This window comes from Pezoporus occidentalis, unplaced genomic scaffold, assembly GCF_034315485.1.
Source record: "Pezoporus occidentalis ecotype Australia unplaced genomic scaffold, CSIRO_AGI_Poc_V1 ctg200, whole genome shotgun sequence".
NCBI classification, from domain to species: domain Eukaryota; kingdom Metazoa; phylum Chordata; class Aves; order Psittaciformes; family Psittacidae; genus Pezoporus; species Pezoporus occidentalis.
Genome location: NW_026913857.1, coordinates 278,694 through 302,659, shown reverse-complemented (window position 1 = coordinate 302,659; position 23,966 = coordinate 278,694). Strand labels below are relative to the sequence as shown.

The window sequence follows — 23,966 nt, the reverse complement described above, 5'->3', positions numbered from 1 at the left end:
GCCCTAGTCTCACCCTCTACTGCATCAGTAGAGGGGATGCTCTTTTGTATATAGACATTGTCTGCTGCTGTGTGCATAGCAGGACTGGAGTCTTCAGGCACTTCTATATAACAAATAAATTCATTAACAACAAAACATCCCCAAGACTCCATGAAAAGCACCAGGTATTTTTCCTTCAGTAAGTTACTGCTATTGCATGAAGTACAAACTTCTTTTTTCTCTCTTAAAAAGAACATTTCCTAGGCTTTGAAGCATGAAATAAGTAACCCCCATAGAGAATGCTATTTTTAGCTCCCAGGAGCACATGATATTCCAATGGCTTCTGTCAAGATCATCAGTCTTGCAAATTTAAATGGACTGAAGTAAAAAGAGTGCTTGGCAAACATGCCAGTTGAAATGCATAAAAGGCCAAAACTTCTAATCAGACAGCATGAAGTAAACGCAGTCCCCTATAAAACTTCTAACCAATTCATATTAGCGGTACTGGAAAAAGCTTACTGTGCTGCATACGTACAAAGCATTTTTAGTCCTATTTTTTTTTTATTTTACCATAACTAGTTATTTTTTTTTGTCATCAGTGTCCTTTCTTTCCAACTATTTATACAAATCAGTCTCATCTACATTAAAAACTAATTAACTCAGCATCACACAATAATTTCTACTACACACAAACAGCTGGATACTTGCATTATTCTTATCTTGGATGGATGTGTAATGCAGTAAGCAAAACAGGCAAAAATATATGATTAAATACTTTTACAAGCTTGGATTTACACTGCTCAAAGACAGAACAGCCAGAGAAAAAGTTCAGAAACCCTCCTGGCACTAGAATAAGCTTGCACACTACAAAACAGTTTGCATTTGCTCACATGACTAAAAATAATTCTATTCCCTTTTTCATTGATTGATACCTATAAATACTCACTTTGAGCTTGAAATGACTTTGCCCTAAGCAGAAACTGACCAGTTCATGTCCAAACACAGGAAGGCAGCAGCTAGGCACAGCGTCCAAGTTCATAGCAAGCTTGAGGCATAAATTTTCATGTTCCCTTGTTAAGATGCAAAGACCCTGAGTCCAGACACCACCAGAGACTCTCCTGACTCTCCAAGGATTGCTCATAGCTTAAAGAAAAATTAACTGACTGATATACTATGGTTTTAACACACAAGCATTAAAATTACATTACATATATATCATTTATATATTAAATGATAGACTATATTATAATGCGTGTTTGTGTATAATGTAATACAAAAATTAAGGAGGTCAGATTAGGCAACCTTAACTGTCCCTTCTGGTCTTAAAAATACCTATCAATCACAAGCCTTTAAGAACACATACACAGAACCAGCTGATCCAGCTGCCAGGCAAACTCAGACAAGGGAATCTGACCAAATAAGCAGCTCCCTGGTTTAAACGTCACTAAAATCTAAGGATGCCATTGGTGGTAGCAGACAATCAAAGCTCATGATTCACAGCAAACAGACTGCTTCCAAAAGAATTATTATATAAATATGTTTGCTTATGATACTGCTGGGTGAAACCCAGCAACTTTGGAGGTCTTTATCAGCTTGCATTTCTGCAAACAGGACCCAGTAGGACAGTCCTGCAGCATGTGAGCACCAGAAGTGATAAAGTTAAGCAGTTTACACCAAAGGTATTTTAAAATTATTCTTTCATTTTTTCACACATTTTTCATTTTTCACACTATTTTCATTTTACAACACAAAGCACACACCTGAAGGAGGCCTCTGCAGCCAAAATGCTAGGGAAGAGAATTCCTTGAGAAGTGGTTCAAAAGTACAGCTGTTCTCAAAAAGATCTCAGAGGATCAATGGTATCTTAAGGCTCCACTACTTGTTCATTTCAGGTGTTATCAAAACTTCTTCCCACACATGCCTTCCAACCAGACACAGTTGGAAATGCAGATGCATTAGATCTGGGTGTACTGGATCTGGATGGACTAGAAGGGAAATCCCACAGAGGAGAAAATACAGCACTAATTAATCATGTTTTCTTCAAGTGTATGGTAGATTAATGAGGAGTAAAATCATTAACAGCCATCCACAGAACTGGAAGAGTGCAGAATACTTCCCATTTCCCCTCACTAGCCACCCCAGGAGGTTTGTCTCTAAGTACACAAAAATCACAAGTGCTATTCTAACTTGTGTTGTGCTTGACTCACTCAACACCTCCCCCCCCCCCCAGCAAACACACCAATTTGATTTTTATTATGCTCCTTTTTAAGCAAAACAACAACAAAAAGTCAGGCAGTACAGAGAGAGGACTGTTGTTCAAAGGCAATTTAAATTCCAAGTTACCACAAAGCACTCAAACTGATCTGTGTTTCTGGGGCCTCCAAGGACTGGGTGCTCACAAATGGCCACATTTCACACCTCAGAGGGGAAGGTGACAGCTTAACAAGGAAGTATTAAAAAAAGCATTTTCAACTTGGGCAAACTCTGTGTATTCTGCATTTAAAAGCCACCCTGATTGTCCACAGGAGCTTGTGTGTCAGATGCTCAAAATCTGTGCTATAAATAGATTCCAGCAGTCTCCTGAAAAGCATCAAGACATGAGAATAGTCAAACACAGGCAGAGCACCTAAATATTTAGTGATCTAATTTTGATCTCACACAAGGTATACACTGGTGTAATGCCACAATATTTTTAATGGAAAGAGGATTCATCTAGACACAAGATTAGTACCCTATACTTATTTCTATTTTTAATCATTGTGATTAATTATTAATTTTACATGGCATGTTTAAGATAAGAACATATTGCTGCTCTAGGAAAACTAACAGAGTAGGGTTTCTTGTTTTTTCCAGATAAAATAACAAAGGTACAATTTTCTCCAATTTCACACAACAGTCCTGTCCTCCTGTTATCATTAAATTAATAGTGTTGCTATCACTTTGAAACAGTATATAATATTTAAGATTACTTACTAGTCACCTGTTTGCTTTCTTACAAAAAGCTCAAACATACTCAACAAAGCAGCAGCCAAACCTGAACATATCCCAAGCAAGCTGCTCTCCCAGTTTGATTCTTTCTAGTTTGCAAGATAGGATCTGCAGAATTTATCACTGAAGAAGACAGAAGAAACAGTTACAGGCATAGTGCTGATAGATGAGTACCTGCAAAGAAGTACATGCCAAGATTAAAATGAACTCATTTTATGCACCAGTAAGTACAATCCATTTGCAAGCAGTTTCAAATGAGACAAAACCCAACAATGGGAAAAAAAGAGAGCAAGGCCCTGACTCAAAGGCAACATTCCATTAATTTCAATAGTTTTGCCTAAGTCAGGACTACAGCCTTAGATCCCTAATTACAGCTGAATAACCAACTCACAACTCTGCCAGAAAACCAGTGCCTCCCTCTAAATCATATAACAGACAGCAAGATTTTTCTTTTCATTAGCTGCTTTTCCATTTCCCCATGACACTGTGAATGCCACCAGCTCCAGGAAATGGAAAAGCCACAACGGGTTCACCACTGACATGCTGAACTCAAGCTTCACAGCTCAAGCTAACAGAAAAACTTGATGGTTCTGGAGAAGATAATCAGCGAGGAGCTGACTCACGGCAGCCTCTCTATACAATGCAAAATGAGACTGGGGCATTCATTGCCAGAGGTTCCTACAGAGGCCAAAAGCAAAAAAGTTTCAGGTTTTAAGTTCTTGAAGTGAGGGACAGCCTGACATTGGGAGGGGATGACAGAAAAGGGTTACTTTATACATGTCCTGTTTCATTTCCTACAGCATCTCTTACTGACTGTGCCAAAAGAGAACCTCTTGCTAAATGGACTTCTGGCTAAAGCACAAAGATTTTCTTATCTGCGACGTTAGATTAAGAGCCTGGTTATTCAGAAGTATTTCTCAGATGCCAGTTCCAGGAGCTCTACAACTACTTCAAGCTCTTGGCTTTAAAAACTACCCCAGATTTCTTGGGGGTGGGGGGTGTTTACTAAACAATAGCTGACAGTTTGATCAAAAAATATCACATGCACCAGACCACTGCTACAGTCTTCAAAGATACAGGAACAGTAGTTTTAAGACAGAGGAGTTGTACAAGGATTTTGATGCTTAAACCGAAGTTAGGCCACCAAGAGTACAACACTTCACAGGAGACATACAAAACACTAGGGAGAAAATAAAAAATAAAAGTCTTTAAAATATTAGTGAGTCACACACTAACAAGAGACACGCTGATATTTTATGAGCTAAAAAAAAAAAAATCATTTTCAGCAACCAATATGGTCATGACCTATTCAGCCAGGGCTTGCTACGTGAGAAGTGATGAAGAATGCAGCTTGTTGGGACTTTTCCTGTGGGGGGCTATAGGGAGACACTTCCTCCCAGATACCATTTCTAATGATGTAGTACTGGAAAGAAGATTCACCTACCCAAGGTGGGAACTAACATACACTATGACAGATCTGCCAGCAGCCTGCTCTAACCTTACCATAGTCACTGCTCCCTGTTCAGAAGACGTTTTTTACAGCCTACTTACAAATTATTCAGATTTTTCAGCCATGGGCTAGATGTCAGTTTTGAATTCCAGCCCCTTTACCCTTCAGACCTCTCATGGATACAGCTGCAGCTCTTGGTCCAATTAAACAGCCTTTTTTTCTACTCTGTGATAGAGTGGGAACTGTTTGGCTGCTGTATCCAGCTGCTATTTTAATGGATATTCTTGAATAACCAAGGCCACAGGTCAAAAGGAGTAGGCTACCACAAGGGTGGTGAGGCACTGGAACAGGTTGCCCAGAGAAGCTGTGGTTGCCCCATCCCTAGAAATGTTCAAGGCCAGGTTAGACGGGGCTTAGAGCAACCTGGTCTAGTGGAAGGTTTCCCTGCCTGTGGCAGGGAGGTTGAAACTAAATGATCTTTAAAGGTCCTTTCCAACCCAAACTATTCTGTGATTCTAGATACCCTGGACTGGACAAACCCCTAAACACATCTACTACACATCAGTTTATCAGGACCATTAAATACATTTTTTTCTGGTATTTAAACAGTTTCTGTTTCACTGTTCATTTTGCCTCCTATAATTTGTTGTGTAGGTGAATTTTTCAGCCTGTGCAAAGGTCAGGGTGATGTCTGCAAAGCACTTAGATCTAATTCCAAATGATACCGGAATTTTTGCATGTCCTATACCACATCTAACAATGTCACCATCTGTGAACAATATACCAAGATGTCTTCACTTGCAGAATGCTGGCAAAATACTCAAGACAAAAATCAGAAAATAAATTACAAAGGTCACTTCAAAGTCGCTGATAACTTTGCCAAAAAATTTTGCCTCATCTGCCCAACTGTGGCCTTGATCATCTCATAAATATAGGGGAAAATTAGAATTTCATCTTAATATATCCATTTTAAGTTAACAGAGTAATGAAATACTGCATCTTAAACTTGCCTCAGCAGCCACTGTTCTGCAGAACAGTAAATTCTGAAGAGTAATGAGGTAGCATTGAACTAAGGTCTGTCTGAAACTTCTGTATCTAGAGGAATGCATTTGACAGCAACAATTTAGTCTGTTATATCCAGGAAAACAGCACTGGTCCCAGTTCTGGGAACTTAGTTTAAAAATGTCACAGGGACTTTTGATGGGTAAAATAAATTCTGAAGAGTGGAAAAGCACAAACTTGAATAAAAAAAGAAATATGAGCAGCTGGAAATAATAGGCAGCCTACATCCTCCATTCCCACGAAAATACCAGACCAAATTATCAAACAGGCTATACATCAGAAAAACAGGAAAATGACAGTCAGAAGTTAATCAAGACTAAATCCCATCAGAGTAATGTCGTTTCTTTTGACGGAATAACAGGTTTGTGAATAGCAAAGGACAGGAGACAGTACAGCTCTTGACACCAGTATGGCTGATGGTACTACCCAGCATCACAGGTCAGGGAAATGACTTCACTGGGTAGAAAAGTATTCAAGAGCCAAACCCAGGCCTGGTATCAGTGTCTCACTGTCAGATAGAGGGATGCTCAGTGAGGGTCCTTTTACCATTTGTTATTTCCGTAATAGGGAACTTAAGCATTATGTCTAAAATTATATTGACAGGAAGGCTGCAAGTACTTTGCAGGAAGAACTGAAATTATTTTAACAACATGGAGAAATCACCTGGAAAAGGAATTATTTGCAAAAGTGAAAGGTTATTCCCACCTAAGTGGAGAATCAGCTGTACAAACACATTTCAGGGAATAGCTGCAGTTTTCTAAAAGAGGACAGGACATTAGAGGAAACCCCACGCTGAAGCTACATCACTTTTTATACTGTGGACAAAAAGATGCAGAAGTGAGATGGTTAACCCACAGTACACTAAGGATGTGAAGGCTGCACTGGTAGGACCTCAACTGAAGAACTATGTCCAATTTAAGGAACCAAATTTTAAGGAAGGTACAAGCTTGCTTGATAGATTCCAGAAGAAGAAGAAGATAGGGAAATTTTCTAGAAATTATGACTAAACAGAAAGAGTGTAAGAATGTGGTTTGTTTAGAAAAGATGAAGGAAGCAAGAAGAAAAGGCCCTGAGATCTAAAGGATATTGTTGCAGAAGAGACCAGTCACAAGGTAACCAAGACAAATACTGGGTCTGAACTACACCAAAAAGATTTAGCCATGAGGAAACAGTAAATGGAGCACTGAAACAGACTGCCTGGAAAGGCAGGCAATCCACACCACCAATGTTTTTAAAATGGATTAGACATAGAATGGTAGAATAGTTAGGGTTGGAAAGGCCCTTAAAATCATCAAGCTCCAGCCTCCCTGCCATGGGCAGGGACACCTCACACTAAACCATGTCACCCAAGGCTCTGACCAGCCTGGCCTTGAACATCACCAGGGAAGGAACATTCACCACTTCTTTGCGCAGCCTGTTCCAGTGCCTCACCACCCTCACAGCAAAGAACTTCTTCCTTATATCTAACCTGAACTTCCCTTCTTTAAAGCCATTCCCCCTTGTTCTATCACCACAGTCCCTGATGAAGGGTCCCTCCCCAGCATCCCTATAGGCCCCCTTCAGATACTGGAAGGCTGCTATGAGGTCTCCACGCAGCCTTCTCTTCTCCAGGCTGAACAGCCCCAACTTTCTCAGCCTGTCTTCATACAGGAGGTGCTCCAGTCCCTGGATCATCCTCATGGCCCTTCTCTGGACTTGTTCCAACAGTTCCATGTCCTTTTTATGTTGAGGACACCAGAACTGCACACAATACTCCAGGTGAGGTCTCACGAGAGCAGAGTAGAGGGGCAGGATCACCTCCTTCCACCTGCTGGTCACATTCCTTTTGATGCAGCCCAGGATACGGTTGGCTTTCTGGGCTGCAAGCACACACTGCAGCTGGCTCGTGTTCCTTTTCTCATCAACCAACACCCCTAAATCCTTCACAGGATTGCTCTGAATCTCTTCTCTGCCCAACCTGTAGCTATGCCTGGGATCGCATTGTATCCATTAAGAGTTACGTATGTGACCCTGCTCATAAAGATACTAGTTAGTTATCCATATGTCTGCCAGTTCTGCAATCCTATTAGATGATCACTGCTCAACCTGTTGAGATCACCAACAAATTTTTTTAGTAAGTCCAACGAAACTTCCCTGACTCTGGAATCTGGATCAATGACAAAAATTCTCAAAGACCATGTCAGGTTCTGACATGCTCTTAGCCATGTAACTTCATTTGAGGAACAAATCATTATTCAGCCTGGGTAACATCCCATTTGAGAAAGATGATCATAGCATGACTGTCCATGAGTTTGCAAATTTTTAGGACTACCTTTGTGGTTTTACACTTGCATCCAATCTCTACAATTACTTTTAAATATTCTGCTGTAATGGAATAATCAAAGGCAATTATGGAAGATCAGAGAACGAGAAGGTACAATATATTGTCAGCTACTCCTGATAGTTTATGATGTGAAGCTTCATCAAAGTGTCTAGAACACACTGCCAGCCCACTGCAGAAATGCCCACAACTCTAGCAGATAGCACTGAAGAGATAATGCTGCTTTCAGATCTCTTCTGACTGGGCAGACAGATGCCTTTGCATCTCCACCCCTGGAAGATTCTTCCAAGGGCAAAGAGCTAACCTTCTGATCCTGAGCCACACTGCCCATTATGGGCACACTGGTGAAGAACATACAGAGTGTAAATAAGTTGCTACTTATATCTGTAACAATCAAAATATAACCAAATAATTCTCAAAATCTATAAAGTCTATAAAGCTAGTGATGTGGTCCCATCACCTGTTTCTATTTCTGTCTTTATAAGAACCCTAATCATCCTGACTGTCCTTACATTAAATTACTACTCTGTTCAGAATTGGAAGGAAGAAATAGTTCTTTCTCTGATACGCCATGCAAATGATTTTCCCTGTTCTCGCCACTCCTCTGTCACACTACAACTAACAGATTATACATGATCACAGTTAACGTAAAACTTTTTTCCTCCTGGCTAGTAACAGGGACACATTTGCAAAATTCAGTCAAGGAACTGGTAATTGCTGACACACCTGCTTCTTAACCTCTTCTTTCTGTCAGCAAGTTCTGTCCCCATTCAGAGCCCACCACACACAACAGGGCTTGTTAGGGCTAGCACAGCTCAGAGTTGCTACGCCACCATGGTTTTAACTGGGAGTTGCCCGACATCCACACGGCTCAGCACGAACTGAGAAAACCCACCTCTACCCAAAGATTAAACGTACATGAAAAGCTAAATCCTTTGGCTCTTGCCAACAAAGCAAACCCATCAATCACAGAACCCCTAGGACTCCAACAACAGTCTGCTCCAGGATCTGATCTTGGAACAGGAAAATGGAGAAAGCTGAAGTGACTGCAAAATGCCTTGGGGTTACTTTTTCCTCAAGCTCTCTAGGCTCCTCTGCAGCCTCTACAAAGCACAGAAAGGCAACTCTAATTTTCTGTCCAGCTGAAAGAGAATTCCCAGTTCTCATCAGCACAGGATCACTAGGCAGCTCCAATCCAGCCTTCTGTGGCACTGAAAGGACAGCAAGCAGCACAGTGAAACAGCACAGTGTTTGACCCAGCTCCATGCATGTAGCTCCCAATTGCTCTTGTTAAGCAGTTTATGTTTAAATTGCACAGAAATGGGATTTGTATAAGTGAAACATTTGTTTCACTGATAGATTTCAGCATCTCTATTCTCAGAGTTCTTTTATTAGCACTTTCAACCTGCTTTTCCCTCTCATGCTCCCAGAGGTCAAAAGCCAGCCCCAGAGAACCTGGCTGTGGCACTTGGATGTTGAAACTGCTCAGTCTCTGCCCTCAACAGTCTCTCTGCAAACCAAGAAGGTAAAAAGAGGAGAGAACTTCACAAACCACCTTCTATAGGTGTGTATATATTAATTCATTATCAGCCACTTATTCGCACTTATGCTTATGAAAGCAAAACTGAACTTTGTATTTTACCTCTGAAGCAGAGCAGAGTCCTCCAGTCTGGCAGCATTACATAAATTTCGCACCAGTGGGGAGAGTCTAATAGATTTTGTAGGTCAATGCTTCTGGCAGATATTTCTCTGAAGACTCTGCTTCGAGTTCAAGGGAAAAAAAAACCACTCTCTTTCAACTAGATTTTCGCAGGCAAAGTCCACTAAAAGTTAATGGGGGGGGGGGGGGGGGGGGTGTGTGAACGGAGGAAAGAGCTCAATTGATTTGTTGTGAGCTCATCTAAAAGTGTTCCAAAATTCAGGGCATACAAGGACAAAATCGAAGAAAATATTCTAGCAGAGAACAACTCAAAAATAGCAGCAGTGGCTAAGAACAGTTCTTCAAAGGGATGTCAGACTTTACAATCTTTGTGCAGCAGCAGTAACTAAAAAGGCTTCATGTTGTCACTACATGGCAGTATTAAAAACCAGCATTCATTTCTTTGGGAAAATAAATAAATAACAAAACCACATACAGCAGAATAATATAATGCAACCATAGGAAGGTTGTCTTAAATCCTGTTTATAAATCCCTGGGGCACCGTTCATTGTTCAGTGCAGTCATCACAATGTCATATTCTAATTTTCAATACGGGTCAGAAATGTTGTAAGTGGCAATGCAATGGATGGCACAGGTGACAAAAATAATTTCTAGGAACTTAGCCTTTAAAATAAACAAAATTGGTGGCATTTCCTTATTGCCTTTTTTAAAGCTAACAGTTACACTGAGTATTAAATTTGCTAACAGGCAAACTTTTATGCTGTACATATGGTACTCTTGTGCAGCAATGTTTTCCTTCCCTAGGCTCTTAAGGAGCCAAGATGTTTGAAATGATGGCAGAAGCTTCTATCTCACTAAGCTGCAACAGCAAGGGAAACTTTTTGTTCTCTGGGTACATGACTAATAACATCTTTGCAAAATAGATAAAATATTAAGTATTATCTCTACATTACACCAGCACAGAAACAGAGGGCCAAGAGCAGCCACCAGTTTTTTGCAAGCACAAAATTAACCTTGGATTTATTATTTCAAATAAGAGGAAATGATCATCATGAATATTTTATAACATTCTCTGTAGCCTTAATAAAACAACTACATTTTCTCCATTTTTTAAAACTGCAAAGGGTTCACAACCATTGTCTGCAATGCTCTACAGACCTATACCTATAGCTGTGGCTCTGGAAATTAATCTTTTTTTATTGAATTTCAGACAAAAACCTAAAATTGTCGTATAAAAAAATTTATGTTTTTCATGCCTCATCCCAAAGCCCCAGACAAAGGGAGGTGCACCCTGTGAGACTCCTGGAATCCTGGTATAGCCTATAGAAGTAGACCAACAGTATGAAGCCATCACTTATCCACCCAGGCTAGTATCTCACCCATATGCTGGAAGGAATTATAAAAGATGTATAATCTTCACAGGATGCTTATTCACAGTGAACTAGTCAATGCTTTCTTTTCTTCCTCCTCCTGTCTCCACATATATTGGGGAGGAAGAATGGGGGAACCTGACTCCAAGACTTCATGGGAGTTACCCTCATTCATCAACTGAAAAGCTGTATCCAAAGAACCAGCAGCAAGAGACAAGCAATTCTACAATAGCAAAATGGTCAGTCACTTCCCTACATAACTGTGCCTACTGGTCAGATTCTTCAGTGCCTTAAAAAAAACTAAACAGGGTGAATGAGTCGGGACAGAGGGATGATGTTCACATGAGACTTCTTTCTGTAAGAAAAGGTTAAAAGGGGAAAAAAAAAAAAAAAAAATCAACAGATTAGTTACAAGACATTTTGTAATCTGCACACCCAGGAACAAGGTGCAAAGTTCTAACAGGGCATACAAGGATGTGTTTGACAAGAAGCAAGTGCTTATATTAGGAAAAACAACACCGACTTTAAAAAAAATGATTCTGTGATAAAAGAGAGACCCAGTAACAATTCCAAAGAGCAGGAACCTGCTCACTCACAGACTTACCGCAATGCAAAGGGCTATTCTTTCCTTTTTAAATTGTCCCTTTTACTACCTTCCAGACCTTAACAGTCTGCTACAAAAATATCATAAACTATGGAGTATGAATGATATTAAAGCCTGCTCTCAGAGGGAAGCTAGGAACAGCAATCACGTACTCTTCAGTTGGGGAATACACAGACAAAATTTTTGTTCATAGCCTATAAAAAAAGTCTCTACACATCAAAAGCACCAAATTTATTTCCTTTCAGATCTTCCCTTCAACCAGCCAACTCTGATGCCACAGACACAGGGAGTGCAGGGAAGCTGGTAGGATGAAAAGGGAAAGTCAGGACCAAGGAGAACAGCTCAAGCCACTGAAATAACAAGGAAAGCATAAATACAGCAGAAGACCCAGTATGTACATACTTAGGTCAAACTGTGCTGTTACTGCAGCTGGCTTTCACAGAGACTTGCTTTTGAATACCTGAATGTGACCACAACCCTCAAATAAAGACCTGTGGATCTTCTCTTTATGTGTATGGGGGATATTTGGCAGTTCAGACTGCTCTAAACTACAGTATCTGCCCACAGTCCCAAGTAGGGAAACTGAAAATGTTGGGCACATTAACAAAATGAGAGGACTTGCTTTACACTGCCACACGCTATCCATTACCCAAAGGGAGGATGTGAAGTGCTGCATCATTAAACCACTAGAGGATTCTTCTGCTCTGCGGTGATCTTTAGCCAGGTAACACATCACTAGGACTGCTTCACAAACATCCTCAGCTGTAAACATCCCACATCCAGGAGCAGCTTCAGAACTACAGCAACTGAGGTCTGTCTGTCCCTTACTATTATTTGTATGGCAAATCTGAGATCCCAGCTAAAATAAGAGACTAAAACCCACATCTGTTAACAGCGTGCACAGCGATAGTGACAGATTTCTTCTACACTCCATTCCCTTACACAGGGCAAATCTGAGCTATACCTTCCATTTTGTTCGCCTCCTTAAAGCTACAGACTGTAAGGAATGTCTTATGTCCACAAAGTGCTATGAAACTTCACTACACTGTATAGATGTTTTACACCAATGATAATTAAGGGACACATTTTCAAAGTGCCTCTAAAAGTTACTTACACAAAATTTCACTGTGGCTAAATCACGTGTAGATGCTTACCAGAGTAGTATTTCCAGGTGTCTGCCTTAGAAACTTTAGCTCTCAAAAAAGCTACTGCTGCATCCATGCACACTGCAAATACCTAAGTTTAAGCAAGTTCTCTAGAGTCTGCCCACATAGACAGATCTTTTCTTGTAGCTCAATTCTCTAAGCTCAGAGCCAAGTATACCTGTGTTCACAAGGATGCTTAAAATACACTTCAAAGCAGATGTGCACAAACCCTAGCTAGGAACAGAGTTGCCCTAATTTGATCCAATTAATCTCCTTTCCAACACTGAATGCATGTAAACAAACAAGATGCACTGGAAAACACAGCTAAGCAGCTTCTTCACTGCTTTTGCCTGCCTCAGCACATCTACAGGTAAAGTACAACCTCAGCCTTTTAAGTCAATCCTCCAAACAACCAGCGAGGTCTGCATTGGAGCACAGATGGCCTTTAGAAGGCACATTCCTGCACCCACACCTCCATGAAGACACTAGGTCAGACAACAGTTGTGCACTTAACTGCAAACTGAAGTCAGCCCAATGCACCCTGCAAGCATCAAGCTTTGTGGCACACAAGCACAGACAAATCCATGCCCACTGCCAAAGGGTCCACCCAAGAAGAGTGACAGAAGGCAGGCCTTGTACTGGATGAATCATCCTGACAGGGCACATATGGCTCAGCACACCAACAGCCCAACTAAGTTTGAGCTGAAAAATGTCTTTTGTTCCTTCCTCCAAGGTTCTTCCTTCACTGCATGCGAAAAGTGTCATTTCAGTGACATTCCAGACACTTCACCAGTCTGATTTTTTTTTTTTCCCCTCAGAAGAAATGTTCTAAAAATGCTTAAAATTTTCTTCTTACCTAATTCCTCATTTTTTTTTTCCATTCCATGCCACCTTGGAAAGAAGCAAGAACTGACAGAAAATTCGAAAACTTCATCAGATATGTTATTCTTTCCCATTCACATGAAAAAAATGCTCAGTTCAGTCATTTTCCACCTGCTCTGTGTGTTAGTAGCCTCACTGAGTACTGAGAATTGAGTAAGTGCTTTGTCACATGTAGGACCAATCTTCCTCAGCTAGAAGTCCAAATGCGGTACAGAACATCCCATCACCCCACCCCCTCAATGAGTTTACCTGCCTATCGTCCACATTGTCAGCATTGAAGAATTTCCTGTAGTGGAGCACCACAAAGCATCCCACTTGCACACAAGCTGATACATATTCTAACCCCTGTAGTATATCGCACAACAAGTTATTTCTGTCATTGCGGAGAAAAACCCCAATCTGCACCCACACAATCTCAGGGCTGCAAACTCCACATGGCAAGCTTTGCGTAGGAAAGGACTAAACCTCCCAGGATTTAGGCATATAAAAGGGTTGTAACAACTGCACTATCACAACTATGCCATCTTACTTCAAGATGCTGAATATATATAACACTGTGCAAACTAATGCAATCACTTTTCTGTCTCAGAGCACTCCGGCAGTGAACATGTGTTCCAGCCCTGTTTCACACTTACCTTACACAGGCACAGCAGCACGTGACATCCGTATTGTCCTTAGACATTCAGGTATATGATGTCCATTAGCTGGAATGGATGTGCACAGTTGTGTTTCTATGAATCATATGAAAAACTGGTTCCCAGTAGGAAGCTATTTTTAGTGGAGTGCACAGCATCTCCAACTACCCCATTAATAATAAAGGTATGTGTTAGCCCTCACCAAAAACATTCCCCAGAAGACTAAGCCTCTGCAGGAAGAGAGATAGGTGTATATTGTTTCAGCAATCAATTACTCAAGAACTACTGCTTTAGTGCCATGAACAGCCACTTCCCAGTCATAATGCAAGCACAATATGCCTAAACCAGGAAGGAATAAAACTGGAAATGTTGCCAGGTTGGCTGAAGCTACGATTTCTTTCTAAGTCTGGATGGAGAGATCACTACCACATCTATGACCGGTCTACTAGTGGATTTGGTGGAATTATTTTGGTGGGGTCATATTAACCCATGAACTGCCATGCTAGTGCTTGCCCCTCTCTTCCTCCCTCTAAAAAATGCAACTGAAACTTAAATGAGACTCAGAACAGTTATGGGAGCTCTTCTTACATCAGAGAAAATAGACTGGACAGCTTTGAGACAAGGAAAAGCTTTACAACTGCCAGAAACAGCAGGAAACATGTACCACCCTAGACCTGAATCCTGCTCAGACTTAAGAGACCTTAAGGCCTTAGGCTCTTAAGGTAACCAGAACAGGAGCAAATCAGCTTCTACTTCCTTGCCTCTACAAAAGAGAGACTTTTCTCACTCCCTTGCTCTGCTACCCCTTATCCAGCCCAACCAGATGCAGGAAAGGGCAAGTCCATTTTATCAAGAACATTTGCAAAGGAAGTCTAGGAAGAATCAGCATGTCTTCAAAGTAATAACAGAAAGATCTTTGTGTAGCAAATACAACAAAAGCCTGTGACTTGAACACATGCCTCAAGCTTTTGAATAAATTCACTGCTGCCACTCAAAGTGCCTGGGATACTCTCACTTACAGCTCTATCATCACTGAGCCATACCCTGGGTATTAGCTAGGCATAATATTACAGATTCTAGCTTTATGCAATGAAATCTGCCATTCTGCCAAGGGCCAGCCCAAATCAGGCACCAGGGAGTCCCACTTCACCTTACTGCAAGAAGGATTTTCAGTCTCACTAAGTAGAGCTGGTCCACTTGGTGAATAATTTAACCAATCAGTTAAGCACTTCACTTCCCCCTCTCCATGCCCCCATTATCACATTTGCCACAAAGAGACACTGACTTTTTCTGCAGGCATTTTCATTATTCATCATTGTGATCATCCAACAGGAGGTCTGTGTAGAAAAATGCCTGCCACCAGTTGTTCAGCAAACAGCAAGCTGCAAATTCACTTTCACAGGTGAATTCCCATGCAGGCAGCTGAGCAAAAGCCAATCAATGTCTAAATGTGCTGAAGAAATAATTGCAAACTTTAAAAACCACTAATAAAAAACAGGAATGCAAGCATTGGAAGGATAAAAGTTTGCCAGAACTATCTGCCACTTTAAGATATTATTTTACCATATTTAACCAAGACCAGATATGCAGCTGCCTGCCTGACTGGATGGGGAAGACAATGCAAGGGAAAGAGTGCTGAAACAACAGTCAAAATGAAGGATCTCTCTTCTGTGCTAACCAGGAGTGTACTAGGAGCTCATACCCAGATCATTTCTTGATAAGTTATATGCAGCAGCAACTCTCTGGGGAAAAAGGAAGCCCTTCTGCGAGTAGGGCTGGAGCAAATGAGCACGGGAGGGCAGAGGAACTGAAAAGCAGGCAGAAAGCACAGACAGAAAGTTACCAAGTTATCGGAAGAACATCCACCAACCTTAAACACCAGGCCAGGTTCAGCACAAGACCTGCTATGCAGTCACCAGCAAAGGAAGAGACTGTTCAATCAAACATTACAGCTTGTTCTGTGCAATCTCTGGCAAATTAATATTCCTCCCTCCCACCTTACTGTCTCAATTTTCCCTGCCAAATAGGAGTAATTTTTCTCAAAATCTTGGCAAACTTCTTTATTAGACATTTTTAAACCTTAGGAAATAATTCTTATTTAAATACGTAAGACTAGGAGAAACTTTTTGGCCATTAATTTCAGCCTTCTGCTAATTTCCAGCCTTAATTTATTCATGGCCTGTTCATACCCATTTGTCTGTGTGCCAACATGCTGTTTCAGTTTAAACAACTCTTTCCTACATTTCCCCATTCATTCTCCCAAGATGTATTTGGACCAGCAGCCACGTTCCCATCTTGGCCAGCCCATGCAAGCTAAGCTCTATCAATCCTCTCTTGGAAGGATATGCTCCTCAATGCCCTGGTCACCATGGTGTCCTTCCCAATTTAAATTCATCCTTCCTCCCCACAGTTGTTCAGAATTGGACCCATATGCCATGGCATACTCAGATACCGTGGTTTCACAGCTCAGCTCCCCAGAGATGCAACCCCAAAAGACCAAATCAGTCCCTGACAAAAGGCTGAGGACCAAACTAGTTTCTTCTCCTGCCAGCTACTGAGACCTCTCATCTTCCAAAATGCCCTGGACTCCCATGTGAAGGGGAGGTTCCACTCTCTAGCTACAACTGCAGCACTGCCATGTTGTTCCTTCCAGCACAAACAGAAATCCACATAAAGCCCGACCCTACTCCACTGAAGAATACATACCTAGTCTTCCTAAAATTAGTGGGCAAAGGAGTATTTATAAAATCTGTTTTACTGAAAGAAGTTACTTCACAAGTTATTGTTACCAGTGCTGATGCACAGCATAGTTTTGGGTTTTTTTTTCCTGAACAGAATGACAAGCCTTGAGGAGAAGTATCCTACAGCATCCTATGCTATGACATCCCCTTGTGCCCCCTGAGCGGGTGGGAAAAAAGATTGTTAAATCTACAGTCTGTGATCCAGCCCCCGCTGCAGCACACCCCCCTAAAAGAAGAGCTGGGACTAACTCTGTTACAGAAAATCCGTGTACAGTAGAGAATGGAAGGACTTTGAAACAAAGCTCATTCCAACCTGCCTAGACCTGCATCTGGAATCCTTGCAACACAAACACTACCAGGGGGCACAGGGAGAGCTGCCGCAACTGGTAAAAGCCAAAGCATCCTCGAGACTTCAACTCATACATAAATCGACTCGGACACCACTGCCTCCCTTCTAGACCCCCTCAAACACAGCTTCCCGAAACCAGCCTTATCCACCAAAGATTTCAAGGCACCTTTACTCAACTGCTCCTTTCCCAGTCTCTCCTGTTGTGTGTGCTCTGCATGGAGAGACTGCGGCCTCTGCAAACTGCTGGAGAAGCAGCTGGGTGCCTCCAGGAAACAGACCAAGACTTTGTTCCTCCTGCTGGAATTGACAAGCCACCAGGAGGGCATGGTGTTCAGTAAGCACAGAGATGATCTGGGTTTGCCATGTGATTCGTACTGCAGCAGAGCTGCTGGCACAGCAGCTGCAATAACCAGAAGAAAATTCCTCCAGTGTTTCAGATTTACCCTCCACAGCCCTTTACTCTGCTCAGAGAGCAAGACAGCCAAATTGCCAAGCCACTGATGCTGGCTCAGCATAACTTAATCCCAGTCTTAAGCAAAGCAATTAAGCATGGACTTAACTTTAAACGCATTGTCAAAGCCCAGTGGCTTAGTACAAGTTCAGACTTAAGCAGATGCTTAAATTCAGATTGCTGACTTGAGGCTTAACTTTCCAAATGAAGCCAAGAAACCTTGCTTGAGCTCTTCTAGGGAAGTACGAAAACATAAAGGTTATTCTCTACAGTGACTGTGATACCATTAAGGACAAGTTCAATATTTCTTCACAGATGCCAAGCTCCGCCAAGGATACACACAGCCATAAGGGCTTTCCAGCTCCCTGGCAGACACATCTGACCATGTAGCTGCAAAGAGGGGTGGCCACCCAGTATCAACACAATGTACCCAGTATCACAGTCAACAGTCCTGCTTCGGCACAGACATGAAACACCACCCTCTGCTTGTAGAAGCTTATGGAACTACAGGGTTTCAAGGCAGGTCTGAAGAAGAGGAGCAGGAAGCTTCAAGCAGCATGGGAGAATGTACAAAGGAACTGGTTTTTAAAAGCCCAGCAAGAGCCTGCTGGAGACTGGCATTCATGACCTGGGGTGGTGGGAATCAAACCCTCCAGACTTGAATGCATATTAAAAGAAGCTCTCCAAGCATGATGAAAAAGAGGTGGTGATGTGCCATGTGAAGAGCTAGAAGCACAAGTGCAGCCACTGCATTTTCAGGAGTTAATGCTGTGCTCACACAGATGTGAGAAAACAGCATTACAGAAATGCAGATCTGCAACGCTGAGAGCCAGGACAAGACAGAAGACTGTGGACGGTGGAAAGACCTCCATCAAAAAGTTATTACACAGGCAGACACTGCTTGACTTCGAGGTGGACTTGGTGAATCTGGTGAAGATTAGAGATGATAAACTTTGGCTGGAGCAGTTTTAATTCGGTGGAAGGCACAGAAAAGGTGTTAGGACAGACTTGAAGGAGAGGAACTTGGTAGTGTGAAAGTAAAATAGCTTGCAGTACTGAGATGAAAGGCAGATGGAGTGGCAGTTGGAAAGAATGAAAAAAGAAAGAAAAAAACAACCAAACAAACAACAAAAACCCCACCATACATACTCTTCAGCTTGGAGACATTAAACATGGTTGTACTAACAGCAAAAAGCCAGAGAAGGAAAAGCTATGGCAAATATCTGAAGAGGAAAAAAGGTTTCCCACTGTTTATATTGACAGAAAAGCTTGACCAGATCAAATCAGAATGCACACACTGAAATATGAAGCCAAGGGGTCCCTAACATGTGAGCAACATCTGCAACCCCAGGTCAAAGGCTGGAGCACCTGATCCTCTCCACACCATGCCCTGGGAAATTATGGAGAAACTCTGAAGAAACATACTGGAAGAGAAACGTAGCCCTTCTTCCTTCCCACAGAAGCCAGAGGCCTCATACATACTTTGTACATTTTAAGTGCAGGAATTGAGGGAATCAAGACTTGCATCCAAAGGTATAGGGTGAATGGGAATAGAAAGAGCTCTTTCCATCTAAGCACCAGGTGGTGGTGGTGGGGAAACTCATGACACCTTGCTCCAGTTCCTGGGACTTACTATGCAGGATGTGGGGTTGTTGTTTTTTGCAACACACATGAATGTAAGTATCAGACCAAAATACATGTTTCTGCTTAATCAGATTATCGGGGGGGGGGGGGGGGGGGGGGGGGGGGGGAGGTATTTTCCTTCCTAATGCCTTTTTTTTAAGGATAAATAAAATCATAAAAGTAGCCGATTTAAAATTAACAAAAGAGTCGTCATATGCACACTATCATCTGAAGTAGGCTAGTGCACACAAATACAGAATATGAAGCAAAAGTCACTAGAAAATACTGCAGTTCTTTGTAATAACAGCTCTTGAACACCACAGTCCTCCAAGGTAAGATTCCCAGTTCTTAGCTTTCACACACAGAGACCTAGACATGATCTCCTGTTAAACCACGGAATACATGCCTATCCACCAAGGGAGGGATGTAAATCACCAGCACAATTCACAGAGCCTTCGGTCCCCCCAAGAGTGAGCGGAACAGCAGCTACCACCACTTGCCTTTACCTTTCCTCAAGGAGAGGATCCTTCCTGTCCCTAGCTTGGCACCACAGGCTGTGGACAAAAAGGAGCCTCAAGAAAGGCAGTGACCATCAGCAGGTGATTATCATCCAAATAACACCCCCTCTGGTGCTCTCTGATCACACCCAAGTGGTTACCAAGAAGCAGACAGCTTCCTTAGCAGCCCTCTTTCCCAGGTACCCTTCAAACCAAAGCACGAACAAGGTGACTGCGTAAGCAGATGATTGCACATGACAAGACAATAGCTCCTCTGCCTCTGGGGACAGCAGGGACACAACCTAACTGACATTTTGAGCACACTACATGCTACCAGCATGCTGCTCTCCAGCAAGAGGCACTGACCACTATTGCTCAGTTGCACTAAAACTGCATTGTGACAGCGGTGAAAAAAAATCACACCCTTGCCAAAATAAACTGAGATATTAAGTACACTAATAATTAGCTGTACAAGACTCCTACCTCGAGTGTTTACATTTTGACAGTGCTGTAGCTGTACTCTAGAATTAGCTAAGAGAACTGACAGTCAACAGTATTTCGAAGCAACACTACCTGAAGACAATACTCCAGCATAGACACAGGAATGGAGATAGAAATCCAAGCCAGGATCTCCAAGAGTGACTCTCCCTGCCTCAGTGCTAAGAGGCTGTACATTCAAGATGCCTGAAGGATGCCCGTTTTTCCACAGGTAGGGGGAGAACATCTTCGTGACACCTTAAAGCACTTTGTAGAGCCAAAACACAGCCACAAGGATAAGGTATTCGCCAAATGCAAGCACACCAATAATTCTCGTGATGGTTCCAAAACTCATGAGACTGCTTTAAAAAGTGTTCAAAGCTTAAAAGGGGCATGTGATTTTCATTTACCCAAGGGCACTTACATATTGGGATACCTCTGGGCTACACACTTACAGTTTTTCTCTTTAAGCACGATGATCAAGAATTTTGCTTACTTTCTTTGAACAGCAAAACATAATCTAATTTTTGTTTTGCCTCAGTTGTCAAAGGTACGAAGGGGTAGGAGATTTGCAATAAAATCCCAAGAGTCAGCACTTTTGAAAGCTTTGTCCTCTCCTGTCGTGCTTTATCAGATTTTAAGCAGATGCAATTTGTAGCATCTGCAGAAGCTGGTCCTGGACTAGGAAAACTTTTCTTTGTGCGGGCAGTGCTCTTCTGTGTCCCTGATGCACCTGTGCAGAGCACATACTTGCACTGCAACACTAAATTCAGGTCTACATGTTGGTAGAGAGTGGGAGTGTTGCTGAAGACTGAAAAATTGCTTTCTGTCACTGAAGCGAACTTCCTGCAAAGTATTAATCCAGTATCCTCACTCTTCTCTGGTAAATCACACTGTAGAGATCCTCTGGAGCCACTGCAGAATCTGGGGCAGAGGGTCCACCTGGTTCAGACCTAAACAGTCCATGAACTGTCATGCGGCCATTCCTCCAGATTGTTCCGAGTTTCTTCCCAACTCCAGCCAAACCAAGTGACCTCACCAAATGACCACAACACCTGCCATGCTGTTAGTGTGCTATGAGTAACAGCTGAATAAAATCAGTGGGCTTGACCATTTGCTTTTTCAGCTGATCATTACACAAAGGAACTCTTTATTTTTTTTTCTTTTAAGTGGTTTCAATGCACAACTTTCCTCTGTCGTAAAAAGCCCACAGACACATTTGACTGACATTAACAGTTTTTTTCATTTTGGTTTTGGGTTATAGTTGTATTAGAGCTGGGGAGTACCGCACTGCCTGTTCTGGAAAGCAGTTCACCTCCTGTGATTCCAAGGGGAGTTTAAATACGCAGAAGAAAGACTGCTCCTTAGAGTTCACCTTACTAAGGTGGGGGGGGGGGGGGTGTGCCCCTGTATTCCCCCCACACCCAAATTGCCTACATTCCCCTTCCTTTTAGTAAGCTGTTGCATATCATAGCTTCTGAAACTGCAAAACAACTATTAGATAATAAAATCCTAATGCATCAATTTCCTCAAGGACAAAAATGAATTATTTCTTTCATTAGCCTAAGTTTCCGCATTAAATAGCTCTACAGAGCACTGGGACACCCACAGTTTCAGCAAACACCACTGCTCCTAATTAAAAACTTCAAAAGCAAAAATAGTGAATTTCTGCAAGGACCGACTGCTTTAACTGCAGCTGCTAAAGGAGAAAAACAAACAACTAACTGAAAAACCCAACCAAACCAACACCAAGACCCTAAACCACAGGGGTTTCGTATTAAAATGGCACAAAGGAAAACCCCTAAGTAACTCCCCACTTTTCTGGAAAAATCTAATTAGGACGATGAAGATCAATTAAGGGAGGAAGCTCCAAAACCCAGGACCTTCACGCTGAAGCATTCCCCCGGGGTGGACCCACCGGGACCAAAACTTTCCCGGTGCAGCGCGTAGCACCCGGTGAGCAAACCCACCCCTCCCGTCAGTGGTGGGCAGGGAGGGCTGGAAATAACAAATAAACCCCAAATGACAGCCAAAGGTCCTCGCACCCCTCCCGAGCGCTGGCTGCAGGATGGAGCCGAAGTTTGGCGGCGTAACGCCATGGCCCCCCGTTACAACCGCGTCTCCGGCGCGGCCGCACCGCCCCCCCACCCGCAGAGCCAACGGCTCGCCTGGCTTCTCAGCAGGGATCGGGGCAGGGAGCACCCTCTGACCCCCCACACCGAGGGGTGGGGAGGGCGTTTTGGGGGACCACGGGCACCCTCAGGGGACTGCTGCCACCACCTTCACACACACACACACACACACGTATACACTAAGGGCCGGGAGAGGCTGGAGGGTGCCTTACTTTTCTGGCTGGAGTAGCCCGGGTAATATCCATAGTAGCCCGTGATCCGCAAGATCCTGTCCTCGATGGTGGCCACGCCGTTGGGTGCTGCCTTCCCATCCATAGAGGGCGGGAGCGGCGCACGGGGCGGTCGGGCGGGACGCCGAGCGGAGCCCAGCCGGGCTGGCAGGAGGAGGAGGAGGAGGAGGAGGAGGAAGACGGTGCGGTGCGGACACAGCCGCTGCAGCTTGCGGGGCCGCCGGGGCGCTCAGCTCTGACTCCGCCGCCTGGTGCAGGACAGGCTCCGCAGCGCGGCGGCCCGCGCCCAGCCCGGCCTCCCCCCGCCCAGCCCCGGGAGGGAAGCGGCGATGGGAGGGCGGGGGGGAACCGCAACGCAGTCGTTATTTAAAGGCAGTGCGGGGAGCAGGAGGAGGTGCGGGCGGCGGGCAGGCTGAGCTCCTTGTGGGCCGAGGCTGAGGGCTGGCTGCACACACGCTGCGGGGCTCTCTCCTCAGAGCAGCAGGCCCGGCTGAGGTGGCTGCGGGCTGTGTCGGTGTCGCCCTGTTCGTGGCGAGCCCCCGATGTCCCGCGGGCTGGGGATTGCCAAGGGGATGCGGTTGTCCGTGGAGCTGAGGGGGGGTTACTCCAGTTTGCAGGATGGTCAGCGCTTCCCCACGCACAGGTAGATGGGGGCTTGATGTGGGTGAGGAGGGTGTCCTGAACTGGTACCAATGAACCACAGGCCTGCCTGACAGCAGTGATAGGACAAGGGGGAATGGCTTTAAACTGAAGGAGGCAGATTCAGATTAGGTATTAGGAAGAAGTTCTTCACTGTGAGGATGCTGAGGCCCTGGCACAGGTTGCCCAGGGGAGCTGTGGCTGCCTCATCCTTGGCAGTGTTCAAGGTTGGGTTGGACAGGGCTTTGAACAACCTGCCCATGACAAGGGAGTTGGAACTAGATGAGCCTTAAGGTTTCTTCCAACCCAAACCATTCTATGATGAAGGGATATCTGCCCTCTGCCACCTGGGCAGGTTGTCCACTTGCTCTAAGCTCACTCCATATGATGTTCTCTAAATCCTTGCCTGCATTTGTTTAAAAAAAAAAAAAAAAAGGTGAGAAATTCACCATTTGGCTTTATAACTCAAAAGCTCTTTGGTAACAATCAGGCTTTGAATTACTTGACTTTTTCCCCTACTGGTCCTTGTTATATTTCTCTCTGCTAGACTGAAAAGACCATTGGTAACCAGCCTTTTTTTCCTCCAAGATGTATTTCTATCTAGTAATCAACTCACTTTTGCCCAGCCCTCTCATTGTTCTGTGGCTTTGTCATACCTTATCTTCATCTACTCTTTCTCATTCTACTATTTCCATTAACTGGACATTTCATATCCCGTACTTCCTTCTCTTC

The 23,966-nt window shown here is 43.3% G+C and overlaps 1 protein-coding gene across 6 annotated transcripts in view; it reads right to left on the bottom strand.

Annotated features, from left to right (window-relative positions):
• SLC35F4 (solute carrier family 35 member F4) overlaps positions 1-22,997 on the bottom strand; it is a 122,940-nt gene extending 99,943 nt beyond the window's left edge. Inside the window, exon 1 of one of the 6 annotated variants that reach the window (XM_062618393.1) lies at positions 22,578-22,997. In XM_062618393.1, coding sequence (XP_062474377.1) covers positions 22,578-22,680 — 103 coding nt within the window. In that variant the 5' untranslated portion in view covers positions 22,681-22,997. The remainder of the gene's footprint in view (positions 1-22,577) is intronic. The other 5 variants (XM_062618394.1, XM_062618395.1, XM_062618396.1 and 2 more) reach the window with 5 other exon arrangements.
• Positions 22,998-23,966: the final 969 nt, after the last annotated feature.